The sequence below is a fragment of the Mus caroli genome, unplaced genomic scaffold (genome assembly GCF_978045245.1).
Source record: "Mus caroli unplaced genomic scaffold, Mus_caroli_1 scaffold_2, whole genome shotgun sequence".
In the NCBI taxonomy this organism is placed as follows: domain Eukaryota; kingdom Metazoa; phylum Chordata; class Mammalia; order Rodentia; family Muridae; genus Mus; species Mus caroli.
In genome coordinates this window covers 49,290,220-49,306,844 of record NW_028227257.1, presented here as the reverse complement: position 1 = coordinate 49,306,844, position 16,625 = coordinate 49,290,220, and the positions used below count along the sequence as shown (strand labels likewise).

At 47.3% G+C, this 16,625-nt stretch overlaps 1 protein-coding gene across 1 annotated transcript; it reads right to left on the bottom strand.

Annotated features, from left to right (window-relative positions):
- Positions 1 to 4,255: 4,255 nt before the first annotated feature.
- Positions 4,256 to 14,888, bottom strand: Ddrgk1 (DDRGK domain containing 1). Its single transcript, XM_021154328.3, has 9 exons — positions 14,723 to 14,888; positions 13,566 to 13,772; positions 12,295 to 12,407; positions 11,955 to 12,056; positions 8,779 to 8,901; positions 8,490 to 8,528; positions 5,428 to 5,484; positions 4,903 to 4,951; positions 4,256 to 4,547 (listed from the first exon to the last, which is right to left on the bottom strand). The coding sequence occupies exons 1-9, from the start codon at positions 14,811 to 14,813 to the stop codon at positions 4,381 to 4,383; spliced, it is 948 nt and encodes a 315-aa protein (XP_021009987.1). The 5' UTR covers positions 14,814 to 14,888; the 3' UTR covers positions 4,256 to 4,380.
- Positions 14,889 to 16,625: the final 1,737 nt, after the last annotated feature.

Below are 16,625 nucleotides of genomic sequence, written 5' to 3'. Positions count from 1 at the left end.
GCACCTATGTGCTGGGGTTACACAGACACTCAATCGATTTCATGGAAGCATGCAGACTTTTAAAAGACAGCACTCATCCAGCTCAGAATTTTCAAACACTTGTTCTACATATTTACTACAGACAGACTTGGTGATGACCTAATGAGACTTTTATTATCTACCTTTGTCTCTCATTTTACCATGCCCGTGTCTTTTCTCCTGAGTTGTCACCCAGTAGGGACAGTAACTGAGTTGTGGAAACAACTTCCTGATGATTATGGGCAATATGCTCAATAATATCTCAGTTATGACTTTGTATTTGTTACTCCAGTCTATTTTGATACGAGACAATATGCACAAGATAGGACAGTAAGGCAGCTGGGCAAGACCAAAAGTCCATGGCTTCTGTGGTGTTTTGAAAGACGTCAGCTCCCACAGGCTCATGTTTGTATGCTTCGACTCCTACTGATATCAGTCATTAGGAGTGACCTTGTTGGAGGAGGTGTGTCACCCCAGTCCCAGTGTGTCTGTCTGTCAGTCTCTGCCTGCTGCCTGCCATTAAGGATGTAGAGTTCTCAACTACTGCTCCAGTGCCTTCCTGCCTGTTGCCACGCTCCCCACCATAATGCTAAGAAACCAACCCTCTGAAACTGTGAGCAAACCCCCATTTAAATGCTTTCCTCCATACAGGTTGTCTTGGTCATGGTGTCTCTTCACAGAGCAATACAAAAGTGACGAAGGCAGCCAGTTCAGTCTACATAGTGAGTCCCAGGGATGTGTAGACCTGACACTTATAACTCTATCTCCTGCCATCTGACACACTTTTTGGATACCTGCAACCAGATGATACACACACAGAGAGAGACACACACACACACTAAAGCTTTAAACAAACAAATAACAAACAAATAAAATAACAAATAACAAATGAGCTGGAGAGATGGCCCAGTGGTTAGCAAACCTGCTATTCTTGAAGAAGCCCTGAGTTCAGTTCCAGCACCCATATCTGGCAACTCAGAACTGCCTCACTCCATGGGATACCACTGGCCTCCTTAAGTACAACAGACAGACAGACAGACAGACAGACATACCCCCACATACCACGACATTGCCAATGTAGTGGCTCAAGCCTTCAATCCTAACACCCAGGAGGCTGATTGCATTTGGTCATATTGGCTGAGTACCTGTTTAGCATATCAAAGGCATCAAGTTTAATATCCATCATCAAAATGAACAACCAATCAAGCACACTCACTCATACCATTAATGTACAACATATAATGCTTACCTAGGTACTCATTCTTGGCCCTGTACTCGATACAAAACGAACAAGGCTCTTTAGGACACCTTTTATATCTACTCTCTTATTTTTAGGTGTTGGGGATAAAATGCAGGGCCTCACATTGAAGTACTCTAATACTGAAGTACATTCTCACATCTCCAGGTCAAAGATCTGCTCATGGAGCCAAGTGTAGTGGTGTACAATGATTCCAGTGTTTGGAAGGCAGAGACAAGAACTTTGAGAGTTCAAGGCCAGCTCAGGCTGGAGCTTAGTAAGCTCCTGTTTAAAATAGACAAAAAGGGCTGGTGAGATGGCTCAGTGGGTAAGAGCACCCGATTGTTCTTCCGAAGGTCCAGAGTTCAAATCCCAGCAACCACATGGTGGCTCACAACCATCCGTAACGAGATCTGACTCCCTCTTCTGGAGTGTCTGAAGACAGCTACAGTGTATTTACATATAATAAATAAATCTTTAAAAAAAATAAAATAAAATAGACAAAAATTAGATTTGTTGAATGACTGTAAGATCAAGCCACCATTGAGGTGCTGAAAATCTAGCCATTAGACCAGCACTGAAGTACAATAGACAAAAAGCACCACACACTAGACTATGCAAGCAATGCACTCTGAAACGTTTGCCTCTGCTGCTTCTAAGATTTGCTTGAGTTACATGAGAGCCTATCTAGAAACAGAAACAAGTGTTTAAAATATTTATATATTAACTTTTTGTGTGTGCTAAAAATCAAACATGAGACTCTATATGTGCTATATCCACAGCCCTGAGAATTTTGTTTTGTTTTGTTTTTTCGAGACAGGGTTTCTCTGTATAGCCCTGGCTGTCCTGGAGCTTACTCTGTAGACCAGGCTGGCCTCGAACTCAGAAATCTGCCTGCCCCTGCCTCCTGAGTGCTGGGACTAAAAGTGTGTTCCACCAGCCCACTTTATTCTTCAAGTTTTACCTGACTAGTTGTGAAAGCAATTTGTACATGTTTAGTGAACTGTTAGCTACTTACTATTTAATGAACTGTTCGTTTAATATGTTTATTACATTAACAGATTAAGTACTAGATAATGAATACATAATGCACAAAAGATTATATGCTTGTAGTGGGGCTGTAGAGATGGCTGGGTGGATAAAAGCACTGGCTGCTCTTCCAGAGCCTGGGTTCAATTCCTAGAATCCAAATGGTAGCTCAAACTGTTTGGAACTCTAGTTCCAGGGGATTCAATGCTGTTTTCTGGTTTCCATGGGCATTACATGTATGCGGTACACACACACACATACACACACACACACACACACAGGTTATAGGCCTTTTCTTTCATATCAAGCCTTTGGAACATCACCAATCATTAAAAGCTGGAAGCAGGAGCATGGCATATATACCTATAATCCCAGCCCCTGGGAGGCTGAGTCCAGAGCACCCTGAATTTGAGGGCTCTGCTACCATCGCACCACAGGAGTCCTGGATTACAGGTGCATGGTAACATTCCTAGCTTTATATGTGGTATCAGAGACTGAACCTGGGTCAACAGGTTCCTATGGATGGTGCTTTTACCTGCTGAACCATCTCCCCCGTCTTCACAGTGTAGTCCATGGGTTTTGAGCCTTGCTGCCATTGGCAATCTGCTGTTGATGTATTCTGATGGCATCAAGATTCTTCCTTAACTTGCTCTGTGTGTAGTCTATCAGGAAAGGACTAAGAACCCATGGGTGGATCTAATGTATAACTAAGTAATCACTGATAGGCTGACTCTACTGTCAACTATGTCTCTCCTACCTTCTCTTACTGTGGTCATCTGCATTTTTTTCCTCTCTTACAAAGACTAGGCTATAAATGGCCTTACCAACAATGCATACAGCCCTTTCCTTTTCTCTGTTTACTGACTACAAATGCCTACTGTCTCAAAAAACAAAGGAGACTGTACATGTTGGTGCATGCCTTTAATTCTAGCACTTGGGAATCAGATAGATCTCCGAGTTCAAGGCAAGCTTGGTCTATAAAGTGAGTTTCAAGCCAGCTAGTGAAATATTGCCTCAACACACACACACCAAAGTAACAAACAAGGGGCTAAAGACATGGCTCAGGCAAGCCAGATAGCAAGTTTTGTCTACACACACACACACACACACACACAGAAGAGTAATAAGTGGCTAGAAACATGGCTAAGTTAGGAGCATCAGCTGGTTGCTCTTCCAGAGCACTCAGCAATCCACCTGGTGGCTTACAACCCTCTGTAATTCCAGTACCAGAGGATCTCATGCCCTCATCTGGACTCTGTAGACATGCACATGGTGCACACAAATCCACACAGGCAAAAACCCCATACACATAAAATAATTTAAAAATGTGTCTCGTTCTCAGCACAGCATGCTGCCCACCGCATGCACACCCCACAGGAACCAGAGCAAATGACCCTGCAAGAGTCCCACATCTTCCATCCCACACCCACTTCTGAGCATATGTTCCTCATATCCTGCAGTGGGCAGAATCACCCACACCAACTACAACTTTTTCTTGTCTAGGATTTAGGGCTGAATTCATGTGATGTGTTGTCAGAACTGTGAACATCCAGCCCCACTGGTCCTTCCTCCTCTCCCTGTCTCATACACAGCCAGCCAGTCTTTTTTCCAGAGACCTTCCTTTCAGAGGGACCTATGTCTCCTGGTCTCTATCTTTGGCATGTCTCATTAACTCTTCTTCCTAGGGTTCTCAGCTTACTCTGAACTCCTGGGTCTGTAAATAAGATGGTGAGATTTCCCTCACCAACTGGAGGAGATATGGCCTGAGAGACTTCCCAATCTTCACTTTTCTCTACCCATGAGAAGGTACTCATCTAGGGATTGGGGCTTGCAGGGCATAAATATAATAAATGTGTTAAGAGGTTTCTTGTGAAACCTGAGTGGGACTTCTGGCACCTCTAGATAAACCCTGAGGTCTTGATTTTACCTGCTTATCTGAGACCCCAGTGAGGCCTTCTACACACAACAAGCTCAGCAGTATTCACAGGCCTTTAATCCACAACTTTCTGGTCATATTCCATCCCTGCCCCAAGATGGCATTAGAGAAGGATGAAGACACATGTAGGCCACAGGATACACTCAAGGAAGGACTGGAGTCAGGCTGAAGCCTGGGCAGAGAGGTCCTGGCCCCAGGAGATGAGGGAGTTGCTGGCCTGGGCAAGCTCTGTGATGGACACCCGGCCCCGCTGTCGGATGAAATTGGCCACGGCAGCCAGTTCCTCTGGGGTTATGTAGATAAACTTGCCCCGGTCGTCAATCACACCTGTGGGGACATGCATGTAGTAGGACTGAGTCCTCCTGGGCTTTCTCTACCTAACCTGAGAATTTCCATCTATTCCTTTATAAATGATCTACAGCCTTTCAGTTCTCATGTCAGCCTTTCTGGGTACAACAAAGCCCATGTGGGTGAGTTGCACAAATCCTTTCTTCCCATGCCTCATTCCAAAGCTAGGCGAAGGCTTCTAGGTCTTCCTTGTGACCAAGTCCAATTCCTCAGTGTCCCTCACTGTGTATTCCTCCCGCCCCGGAGAGGCCAGGCTGCCTCTGGAATAAGTCTGCAGGCCTCTGTGCTCACTCAGCCCCACAGGTCAGGGCATGTTTGTAGGCTTGGCTCTCACCTGTTAGAGTCCCCTCCGTCAACAGGTCCTGGATGCGGTTTATGGCGTCCTGTGAGGAAACAAAGTCTCAGAGCTCATTTCGTGGTTCCCATACCCACAGACCCATCATTCCTCCTCTCTCTCCCTAGTGTGCCGTTCCTGCTGTGGCTGTGCTTCTCCTAGGAGGGAGTCCTGACTGAAGGAGCTCTGATCGTTGGAAATGCCAAGCCCCGATGGAAGCTCTCTTCCAGCCAGAAAAGGAATAGTGGAGATGTCCCCTGGCAAGACAACCTTTGGCAAGAAGTAACTAGATCTGGGCTGCGCTGGCCACAGGACTGTATAGCGCTTGACTTTCCTTTTTCTTTCCTGTTCTCTTCATCTCTGTAGAAATGCAGAATTCCTGGAATGCAAAGAAATCCCTACACTCTGTTCACTCTTGGTTGGGGACAGTCTGAAAGGGCATCACGACTTAACCATCTTCAGGCCAGCCTCCTACTCTCTACTGGCCACAGACCCTGTAGCTATATTCCATATTCTGAGGCTTACCTGAGTCCTAAGGCCCATCTGGAAAGCCAGATCTTCCAAAAGCACAACCTTGGACTTCTACAGATAAAAGGGAGAGGAGAGAGAGAGAGAGGGAGGCTGAGACCACTTGGCTAGCTCTATGCCAGTGTGATGCCCTATCTTTAAAAAAAAGGTGAAACAATATGCAGAGCTGTCTTCTGGGTTCTACATTCACACACACACACACCATTTCTTTAAACCAACATTTTCTAATTAATTAATGTGTGTGTTTGTGTGTGTGTGTACATGTGCAACAACACACACGTAGAGGGCTCAGAGGACAACTTTCAGAAGTTGGTTCTCTCCAATCACCATGTGAATCCAAGGACTGAACTCAGATCTTAAGGTTTGACATCAAGTGTCTGCACCTGCTGAGCCATCTTGCCAGCCCAAAAGTTGGTCTTTTGTTTTCAAGTTTTTAAAACTAGAAAATGGTTACCTAAGCCAGGTGTTGTGGTGCATGTCTGTAACCTCAGTGTTTGGCAGAAGAGTCAGGAAGGTCAGGAGTTCAAGACCGTGCATTCACACACATTTAAAGGAGAAAAGAAGAACTGCAGGAATGGTAAACAAGAGTCAGTACCTACCGCTGACCTAAAAGCCTATCTGGTGAAACAGACATACACAGACCAGATGATGACAGGCCTGGGGTCTTTCACAAGGCCCAGAGACTTGTTTCTCTCTTGTGTTTGCCTCCCATTCTTCTGCTTCGATCTCCACAGTCCTGAGAGGTGTACACTTCTTTTCACTCAGCCTCTTCACACTGTCTGAGGCAAAACCCTCTCTCACCTGGAATGGCCAAATAACTATCGCTAGGGCTGGCAAGATGGTTGCCAGGCAAGTGCTTGTGTGCTTCTGAGGACGTGAGTCCAATACCTAGATCTCACATAAAGAAGCTGGGTGTGGCTGGAAGTGGCAGTGCTCGCACTCAGGAGGCAGAGGCCGATGGATTGCTGAGAGCTCAAGACTAGCCTGGTCAACAGAGTGAGATCCTGTCTCAAAAGCAAGCAAGCAAGCAAGCTGCTGGGTGTGGCAGCATTGCGTACTTGGAACCTCACTGCTGGAAAGGTAGACAGGTAGTCTATTTGGCTCACTGGCCAGCTAGGATAGCCTGCATGGTGAGTCCCAGAACAGCGAAACAAAGTACATCACTCCTCCTTGCAAGAAAAAAAAAAGGTGGACAGTACCCAAGGAATAAACAATACCTGAAGGCCCCCAGATATGTATCTCCGTGCTCACCAGTACACGGGAGCACCCACACTATACACACACACACACAAAGCAGCCCTGTGAGCAGTGACAGTGTTCTCCCTCTGTGGTCCTGGCCCGTGTCTCATGACTGCTCTTGCACTCTTAGTAGAAACTTTAGCTCAGAGCAGCTCACACAAGGAGTCACAGCTGGGTCCACGCATGCATCTGCCCCCACCTTTGCCACATATAGCATACGATTTGAGAGAAGGCGGTCCTTCGCATTTCTGTGAATCTTCCACAGCAAATGAGCTGGGGGAGTAATGACATGGTGACACCTCCTCAGCTACATATGGCATGTGACTTGTTGGAATGCCAACCCGTATGTGCAAGCAGGGGTGCGGGGTGGGGGTGGGAGGGTTGGGAAGGATACAATCAAGAGGCAGCTGGGCCAGGGAGTGGGCAAGCGCAAAATGATCTGGCCAGCAGCTTCTACCTATGACATAAACCAGGCACTAGGATCTCAGGAGTCCCCTCCTATGCTGCCTGGTTCCTGAGGATCTGGCCTGAGGCAATATTAGAGTCAAAGTGTAGCTGCACAAACATCCTAGCCATGGTAGGAAGGAGAACAGACATCCTTACTGTTCACATGAAGTGGGTTGTGTGCAGAAACCCTCCTCCTTCTGAAATTCTGTCTAAAGGGTCAGATCCCTTGGCGTGCGGAAGGTGGATAGAGTGAATTTCAGAAGTCCTCTTTCTTCCTCCAAGCGTTTGGAGAACACCAAGAGTAGAATCTCCAGGGAACCACCAAAGGCAAGAGCCAGAACTACCTAGGAACTTTCTTCTGGCCCCTGCAGAAATGAGAGTAACATTGAAGTTGCCCCCTAAATCTACCTGGGAGGCCTTGTGAAGGAAGTATTTTAGACCTACAGGTAGAGGCAGATAGTTAGTTCTCAACAACAGGACATTGTGAAAAGTCACACTCAGGGCAGTGTGCCAGGGTGGAGTGCGGGCTTCATCAAAGGGGAAGGCTTACAACCTAAGGGAAAAGGACCCTCTGGAAGATGCTATGGCTTCTCCCTCTTAGGGATTCTGGGCCCCAGACATGAGCCCAGTCCCTCACTGCTGCAGGGAGATATCTAAGCCCTGCTCTCTTTTAGGAGAGGTGGGGGAGGATTATGCAAGCCCCAGCTTCTTGGCAGCCCCTGGTGCCACCCCCAGTATCGCCCCCGCTCCCTCTGCACTCCTTCCCTCAGCTGCCTCTGCACCTCTGAGCTGCACTTGAAAACCTCTCCCCTTCTCGCATCCTTTGTGGGAGACAAGTTGCTTAGCAGCAAAGCGGATCAGGATGTGCTTATGCAACCCAGAGCAGCATCCGGGCAGCCTGTGGAGTGGCTGTGGATGGAGGGACACGGCCAACTGCTCAGGATTGCAATGAAAACACTATCCTACTTCTTCTTGAAGGCCCAAACTCCCAGTCAGGACCACAGAGCATTTGTTCCGATTCAGTGGAACCTCAGCGTGACAGAGCTGACAGAAAACACATGTGAACTGACTTCAAAACACGATGACTCATTGAGCGTGGGGTCTGAAGAGCAGAGGGACTGTCAGTCAAGTATTAGGAAGCTATTGGAGGCTCCCACGCAAACCTCGGTCCTTCTCTACCTTCTAGGTCTGAAGAAAAGGGACTTTCCTGGCCAAGAACCAGCAGCCAACCCTTCTGGACCCCATGCCCATGCTGATCGAACATTGAATGAGACAGACACACCTGCTTGGTCCTGAGAACATATACAAAATATACATAGACACACGCATACTCACCTGCAGGAAAAGATATCAGAATTCTCTGAGCCTCTTACCTTGATGTAATTGATGAATTCTGTCAGGAAGCTGTGAGACTGAAGGGCAGAGAAAGCAGTGAGTGCCACCCCTGGTTGGAGGCCTGCTCACCCGCGTATGCTGCCCGCCTGCAGCCTGTCTTCTGTTCCCACCCCATCACCTGCTTTCATGAGATGTAAGGGCCTACACTTACTGGCACCCGACTCGCTTCTCATTATACAGCCCCAAGTGTCTAAGGTGGTGTAGGCGGCCTCGGACTTAACACACACTACCCTCATGGCACAGATCTCCCAGGAGTGACGGGCCCACCTGCTCCTCAGTCATGGTCTCGCTAACACCTTCTTCTTCTACCACGAAGGCCTCCTTCAGTTTCAGGTACTCCTCGTGCTCCCGCCGGGCCTGCTCCTCCCGAGCCTTCCTCTCTTCCTCCTCCTGTGGACCAGAGGAAGAGGCAGGTATTTGGGGCAGCTGCCCGCTCACATCTGTTGCCGTGGCTGCAGGATACAAGTTTATGCACTCCAGAGATGGTGCTTCTTCAAGACTTTCACCCTTTGGTCTCAAGCTACCCAACAGGCAAAGGCTCTCCTCATCCGCCCTACCATTGTCCAGGCCACGCTGCCCGGACCCTTTCCCTGTCCTCTTGCTCAGGAGAGTCACTTAGGAAAAAATCTTGAAAACCTTGCCGCAACTTCTTCCTGGTCATGTCTAGGTCTGAACAAGCAGCAGATTCTACACCCTACCGGCTGGCACATAGTCAGCCCACTGTTTCCTACCAGCCATGCACACAGCCAGCCCACTGTAGTCTGGCTTCTGAATCACGTGAGAAGAGAGTCTCACTAAAGAACTGTTCTGACTGCCTTGCTTGATGCGGGAAGGTCCACCTTTCTGTGGCAGCCCAGACCAAACCGGCAGATCAGAAGATTGCCTCGCCCCCGCTCAGGCAGTCTCTCTGCTCACCTCCCTCTCCCATGGAGGCCAAAAGTGGGTACCAGATCTCGAGCTGGGGTTGCCAGTGTGTGCCACTTGGTAAGGGCGCTGGGATCCAAACTCTGGTCCTCCCATAGAGCAGTGAGCCCTGACCCACTGACCCATCTCCGTTTCCTAACAGTGACTTATTTCCACACAAGTCTGAGGAGATGGAGAAAAACAGTAAAAGCATACAGGAATAGTTCAAAAGTGGAGCACTTCCCTGGAATGCACAGGCTCTGTGTTCAATACTCAGTCCTGGGGATAAAGAAAACCAAACAAAGAAAACCGCAACAACAACAACAACAACAACAACAACAACAACAACAAGAAGCAAACCCCAGCATAACTCCAGATTACTAGTCATCCCAGGACTCCAAATGCAGGGTAAGCAAAGTACAAGTTCAAGGTCAGCCTGGGCTACAGAGAGTTTTAGGCCTATTTCTACATAGTAAGACCCTGTCTCAAAACAAAACAAAACAAAACACCCACAAAAACAAAACAAAAAAAAAAACCAAATTAATTCAAAATAAAATTTAGAACAGGGTGTGGTGGTCCTTTAGTCCCTGCATTTAGGAGGCAGAGGCAGAGGCAGAGGCAGGAGGATCTCTTGAGTTTGACCTCTTGAGTTTGAGACTAGCCTCATTTATAAAGCAAGTTCCAGGACAGCCAAGGCTATATACTGTACAAAGAAACCCTATCTAAAACAAAACAAAAACAAAAACAAACAATAATAAACAAACAAACAAGTATCTGGGCTGGAGAGATGGCTCAGCAGTTAAGAACACTGGCTGCTCTTGCAGAGAACCCAGTTTGGTTGTCAGCACCCATATGATGGCCCCTATTTTTTTTTAATCTAAAAGACAAATAAAGGAAAATAAAAATAAAAACTAGCCAATCCAAATCAAGATACATTTCACAGACTAGTTTTCCAATATCCTTCAAAGCTAGTAAGATGATAAACAAGAAAAACTGACAATCAATCCCCACAGAGGCCTAAGAAGACAAAACAAGTGACCAAACACAGTGTGTTAGATATGACCCTGCAAAACAAAAATACCTGGGCTGGAGAGATGGATGGTTAGCAGCATTGACTGCTCTTCCAGAGGACCTGGGTTCAACTCCCAGCGTCCACATGGGAGCTCACAACAGTCTCTAACTACAGTTGAGGGGGATCTGATGTCCACTTCAGGCCTCTGAGCTTATTTGCAGATAAAGCACCCATATACATAAAATAAAAAAAATAAAATACTAGGGTCAGTGGGGATGCATGAAGCTCAGTTGGTAGGATTTTTGCCTACCAAGTTCTGGGTTCAATTCCTATCTAAACCAGGCATAGTATAGGCAGACATCTGAATAAAGAATAAAGTGTGCCACTTAATTTAAGGATGTGCTATTATTCTTGTGAGAAATATACCAATACATGAAAAACTAAAACAGGGAGAAAGCCAGAACAAAGGAGGTATATTAGGCATGACCGTTACTCAAAGGTGAAGAACTTTCTCTGTTCATGCCCTTCACTGACATTCCTACAGTGTGCATGGCCAGGCTTCCTCCAGACATACAGAGTTCTGGAACAAGCCAACCAGACGCCCTTGTGTTTTATGCATACTACATGTTTGCACTTCCCCCTTTCTTAGAAACCAGGTTCTAGAATAATCTGGCAAATAAGAATTCATTAATCATCTTTCAATGGTGGCTCCAGTTCTCCAGCACTAGTCCTATGCTAGGCCCCAACGCACTCACTGTCTCCTAAGACTGCTGACAATCTCAGGATCCTCTGTACTTCTCTATCGACTTTGTTCCTCGCTGCTTTCTCAGTTCCAGACACTCTGACCCTGTTCAAATATCTAGGTACCTGTAGCTCATGCTCACAAGAATCCCCAGCTCTGGGCTGGAAGGAGCTCAGCACTTAAGAGCATTGGTCGCTCTTCTAGAGGACCTGGGTTCCAATCTAGAACCCAATGGTGGCTCACAGCTATTTGTAATTCCAGTCTTCTGGCCTCTATAGGCACCAGGCATATTCACAGTGTACAGACGTACATGCAAGCAAAATACCCATACAGGTAAAAGGTTTTGTTTTGGTTTTTTGGAGACAGGATCTCTTTACATAGTTCTGGCCATCCTGGAACTTAAGAGATTGGCCTGTCTCTGACTCCCAAAGTACTGGATAAAAAGCCTGTACCACTATACCCAGCTCTTTTTTTCAACCCCCACCCCCATACACATAAAATTGATGGGGGGGGGGTGTTGAAAGAGACTCTCAGGTCAAAGCCATGCTCCTTCTGCAGGTGATGTTCTGAGGCAGGCCCTTGTGCTGGGTCCATGGCCAATCCTTAGTTTTGAAGACAGGAGTTAGCTAGTTAGTCCAGGCTGTCCTCCTGCCTCAGCTTCTCAAGTGATTATAGGTAGGAGTCACCACCATACCCAATACCATGGCCTATCTTGTAGGATGGAGGCATTTGGGAGCAAGGTTAGGTAATAATGGGCCAGGCAACAGGGTCCAGGGTCAATCTTACCTTCTGTTCTTCCTTCAGGCGAAGCCGTTCCTCTTCCTTCTTCCATTCGGCCTCACGTTGGGACTCTAGGCGTTTCCGTTCTTCACGTTCAGCCTCCTCTGCCTAGAGAGAGATTTCTATAGCACATTTCCTCTTCCTCTAGCTAGTTTTCTCACCCCCTACAGAGGCCAAAGAAAGCCATTGCCTGGGCCAGGACAAGGGCTAAGACTGCAGGCCACAAAGCCAGGGAGACAGTAAACACCAGCACAGCATAAAAGGAACCCCAAGGGCAGTCTGTCATGGGAACTAGAGATTGGTTCCTTTCCTACCCTTTGGAGCTATTCCCCAACCCCTTGCTTGCCTCTCGTTGAGCCTTTCGAGCCTGTTTTTCCTCTAGCTTCCGTAGTTTCTTGGCTCCAATTTTCCCTGTTGGGTGAACTTCTGCTGGCTTCTCAATGCCTTCTTCCTCCTGGGCTGGGTATGATCAGACAAAGACAATCTGAGTCCTAGACAGAGAAGACTCATCCCCACCCCTTGTGACCTTTAAGGGATAGGGTAGGGGGTGGTTTCTACCTACCTCTGCTTTCCAGAAGCATCTACCATATATGTGCATACAAATACCAGCGTAAGAACAAACACATTATGTACTTGGGGGTGGTGGTGGTGGAAGGCCACACACAGGGACAAAGGAGACTTAGATACTGCACAGCTGTAAGATGTCAATACCCGAATGTTTTTGAGACTCACATGTACCTGCAGAAGTCCCTAATTTCTTTCTCTGTGCCAAACCTCCAAGGAAGTTTATTCCTGCATAAATCCAGCATCCTGTATGTTCTAGTCAGGAACTGATGAATGTCTCAGACTCCTTCAACCTTACCTACAACCTTCCAAAGGAGCTTTATCTTTAAGATAAAGGATGCTTTATCGTAGCAGAGCCAGACAGAAAAAATAACCCTAACCTCAGGACTACTCCAGGGCCAGCTGAAAATAACTGATACGCTGATGCCTGGGCCTCAGAGTATAGGACCCAAATCTGAGACAGGACGGACGGTGAAGAGAGGGCCTCTTTGTTGCTGCTGGATGCTGCTTTTGAAACAGCTATATAAGCATGGCTGGCCTGAAACTTCCCATGCTCCTGCCTCTGTTTTCTGAGTGCAGGAATTATAAGCATGTACACACATCCACTGAAGGCTTCTTTTTAAGACAAAGGGGCTAATAATCCCAAGGACTCAAAGCAAAAGCCCAATTTCCCCTAAATTCTCTTCTTCAAGAACTAGAGAAGACAGACTTCAAGTACTAGAGAAGACACATTCTTTCCCACAATCATGCGGATTTTGTAAGACTCCCAGTATCTGCTGTGTGGATGTAAATGTCAGCTGAAATGTCTCTATTTCTAAGCACTTATTCTAGGGTTATAGCCAATTGCACTGAACCAAGATGAAGGAAGAGACACCCAATAGAATAGGGATTGAGTTAAGAAATGCTGACTTCAAGGACCAAAGCCCAGGCCAAGACTCCAGTCCCACCACTAAATGTCCTTCCTACACTGGCTCCATGTTCCTTGTGTACCTCTAGCTTGGGGGATTTCTTAACACCTTTAATCCAGCCCTCCCCCAGGCTGGGCCCTCTTACCTGGAATAACAGTTTGACCCTCATTCTCATCCCCTTCTTCCCAGGCCACTCGCTGGGCTCGACGCTGGGCCTGTAGACGGCTGCCCAAGTCCCTCCGACGCCGGGGTCTGCTTCCAGTTCTCTGTTCTTCAGACTCCTGAGGCAAAGAGCGGCCTACCTGGCCTGCTCCTGCCCTCTCTTCCTCATTGTGCAGTGGTTCTCTGTCAGCTTTTGGGAGGGAGGAATCATAACACTGTCAAGAAGCCCATCTTCAAGAGAGTGAAGCACAGCATCTTGGGAGTCTCATCCCCCCTGCTGAACCGCCTTCAGACTATTGCTGCCCACAGCACCAAGTCCCAACTTAGGTTTGTCAAGGCCTTTTTGTACGCACACTTTGGCCTGATGCCCACTTCTCATTTCCTACCTCCTTTGATATCTTCATCTTCTTGAACTCAACCCACTTTCAGGCGACCTGTGAGGATACTCTCACCCTGAGGTTTACAGATCTCGCTCGATGCCCGCTGCAAGATTACATTTACTTCTTGCTATGTTATGATTTTATAGGGTACGCCAACCAGAGACTACATGTCACAGTGGAGGCTGAATCCTCCCTCCCTGGAAGACTTGTTGGCAATCAGCTTTACCTCAGCTTCTGTCTCTTCTGCCCGTGGGACACAGAGGTGCTCTGAGGTGGCTTATGGGGTCAGGCATCAGAGAGACATACAGAAACTCCTACACTTACGTGAAATGTTAGTGAGGGGGACTGTCATGTTATCAGTGCCAGGCCAGTGACCTGGCCTTCTAACCCTGGTGGAGGCGAGGCAAAGCAGCATGGGTGCCCTCTTTGGCGGGAGATGCTTTCAGTTTCCTAAGGCTGCCTAGCCCTCCTACTCCTGGTAAGCAGAACACACTGGGCAGGATTAGAAAACCGGCAGCCTCTCCAATTGGTGCAGAGTAGAAAGGCAGGCTTGGTTCCTAGGTTGCATCCCCAGCACTGGGCTCCGCGCTAATTCCGAATGTGTCCTAAGGCGCGTGCGCAAAGCTGCCTCGGCCAGCGCACAAGCTCCTCGTAAGCACAGGAAAGCACGTCAGTGCATGCGCACAAGTCGACGGCCTACCAAAGCCCAGGAACTCTGAAAAACGGATTCCTCCAGCCCTGGGACGGCGGCACCTCCTACCTGCTGCCGCCCGACCCCGGCTGCGAGTCAGGAAGAGGATCAGGCCGATGAGCAAAACTGCTGCCACCAGATACACCCAGGGCCCCACCATGACGACAACCGGGCAGCGTAGCCAGCGCGCCTGCGGGATTCCGATCGCCAGGCCCCGCCCACTACCGTCCGCCCTGCCCAGCCTCTCGCTGAGCTCCGCCCCCACCCTGGGTTTGACCTGGGCCTCAGTTAACTGCAGAATCCCTGATGCTATATTTGCCTGCCACCCCAGTGCTCGGAAGTGGAGACTCGGAGACCAACATTTCAAGGTCGTCTCTGGCTATCTGGCAACATGGAGGTCGTCTGCAGTTAATGACGCTGACTGCTCTTCCAGTGGGCCAGGGTTCAGTTCGCAGCACCCACATAGTGGCTTACAAGCTTCTATTACTTCAATTCCAGGGGACCCAAAACCCTCTTCAGACCCTCTTGAGTGTCAGGCACGCATGTTATACACAGATATGCATACCTGCGAAGCACTCATACACGTAAAATAAGTGTTTAAGAAAAAAAGAAAGAAAAAGGAAGAAAATAGTGGGGCGAGTAAGTAGGGGATTAAGCTGCATCCATTATATTACTTTCTGTAAATGTGGAATATTTTGTAATTTGTTACTCAATGTTGATAAACCTAAGGCCTTCCAGGCATCAGGCAAGTGCTGTTACGGTAAGCTTTATCTAGTCTAGCACCTACGTTCTTTCCGTATATTTGGAGATTTAGACCCATGTTCGGCTGAAGGTTGAGGCTTTGCTGAAATTTTGTCGCAGCCCTGGCCCCCACCTTTAGTTGTTGTTTGGTTTTGTTCTGAGACAGGGTCTCTGGTAGCCTAGGCTGGCCTTGGACTTGCTGTATAGCAGATGGTGACTTTAAACTGATCCTTTGCTTCCGCCTCATAAGTGCCTGGATTATATGGGAGTACAGGTGTGCACCCTGATGTCCAGACGCTCCTCCATCTTTTGAGGATAGGTTGTTTTGTTTTAGTTCTTTGAGCTCTCATTATATGGCCCTGCCTGGCCTAGAACTCAATATGTAGACAAGGCTGGCCACAAACTTAGAGGGATCTGCTTGCCTCTTCTTTGGTTATAATTAAAGGCATGTGGCACCACAGACCTGCTTGGCTCCTGAATTCTTTTTTTCTTTTTCTTTTTCTTTTCCTTTCCCTTTTCTTTTCTTTCTTTTTCTTTCTTTTTTTTCTTTCTTTTTTTTTTTTTTTCGAGACAGGGTTTCTCTGTGTAGCCCTGGCTGTCCTGGAACTCACTTTGTAGACCAGGCTGGCCTCGAACTCAGAAATCAGCCTGCCTCTGCCTCCCGAGTGCTGGGATTAAAGGCGTGCGCCACCACGCCCGGCTTTATTTTTTTTTCAAGACAGGGTTTCTCTGTGTAGCCCTGGCTGTCCTGGAACTCACTTTGTAGACCAGGCTGGCCTCAAACTCAGAAATCCACCTGCCTCTGCCTCCTGAGTGCTGGGAATAAAGGCATGCGCCACCATGCCCGGCTGGCTCCTGAATTCTTAACAAATCTTTTTTAATTAATTAATTAATTTATTTATTTATATTAGGTATTTTCCTCATTTGCATTTCCAATGCTATCCCAAAGTCCCCCATACCCTCCCCCCAACAAATGTTATTTTATATGTGAGTGATTATATATATATGATCTAGTACCTGGTCTATATATGTAATATATATGCATATATATATATATAAATAATCTAATCTAGTACCTGCTCTCTCTCTCTCTCTCTCTATATATATATATATATATATATATATATTTGTGTGTGTGACTTCTTAGATGTTAAATGTCTCAGCCTCTCTCTCTCTCTCTAACCTTTGCTTTAAAAACCTCTACTTCTCCACTTTTCTGAGGATTCCCTTT

Bases quoted from the DNA above. Each gene is read 5' to 3' on its own strand.
- Ddrgk1 (XM_021154328.3), bottom strand. From the start codon at position 14,813: ATGGTGGGGCCCTGGGTGTATCTGGTGGCAGCAGTTTTGCTCATCGGC. The intron at 5,485-8,489 runs GTAAGAGGCTCA...TTTTATCTGTAG, and splicing joins AATTCATCAATTACATCAAG to AAGTCCAAGGTTGTGCTTTT. The intron at 4,952-5,427 runs GTAAGCCTCAGA...GTTTCCTCACAG, and splicing joins AGATGGGCCTTAGGACTCAG to GACGCCATAAACCGCATCCA.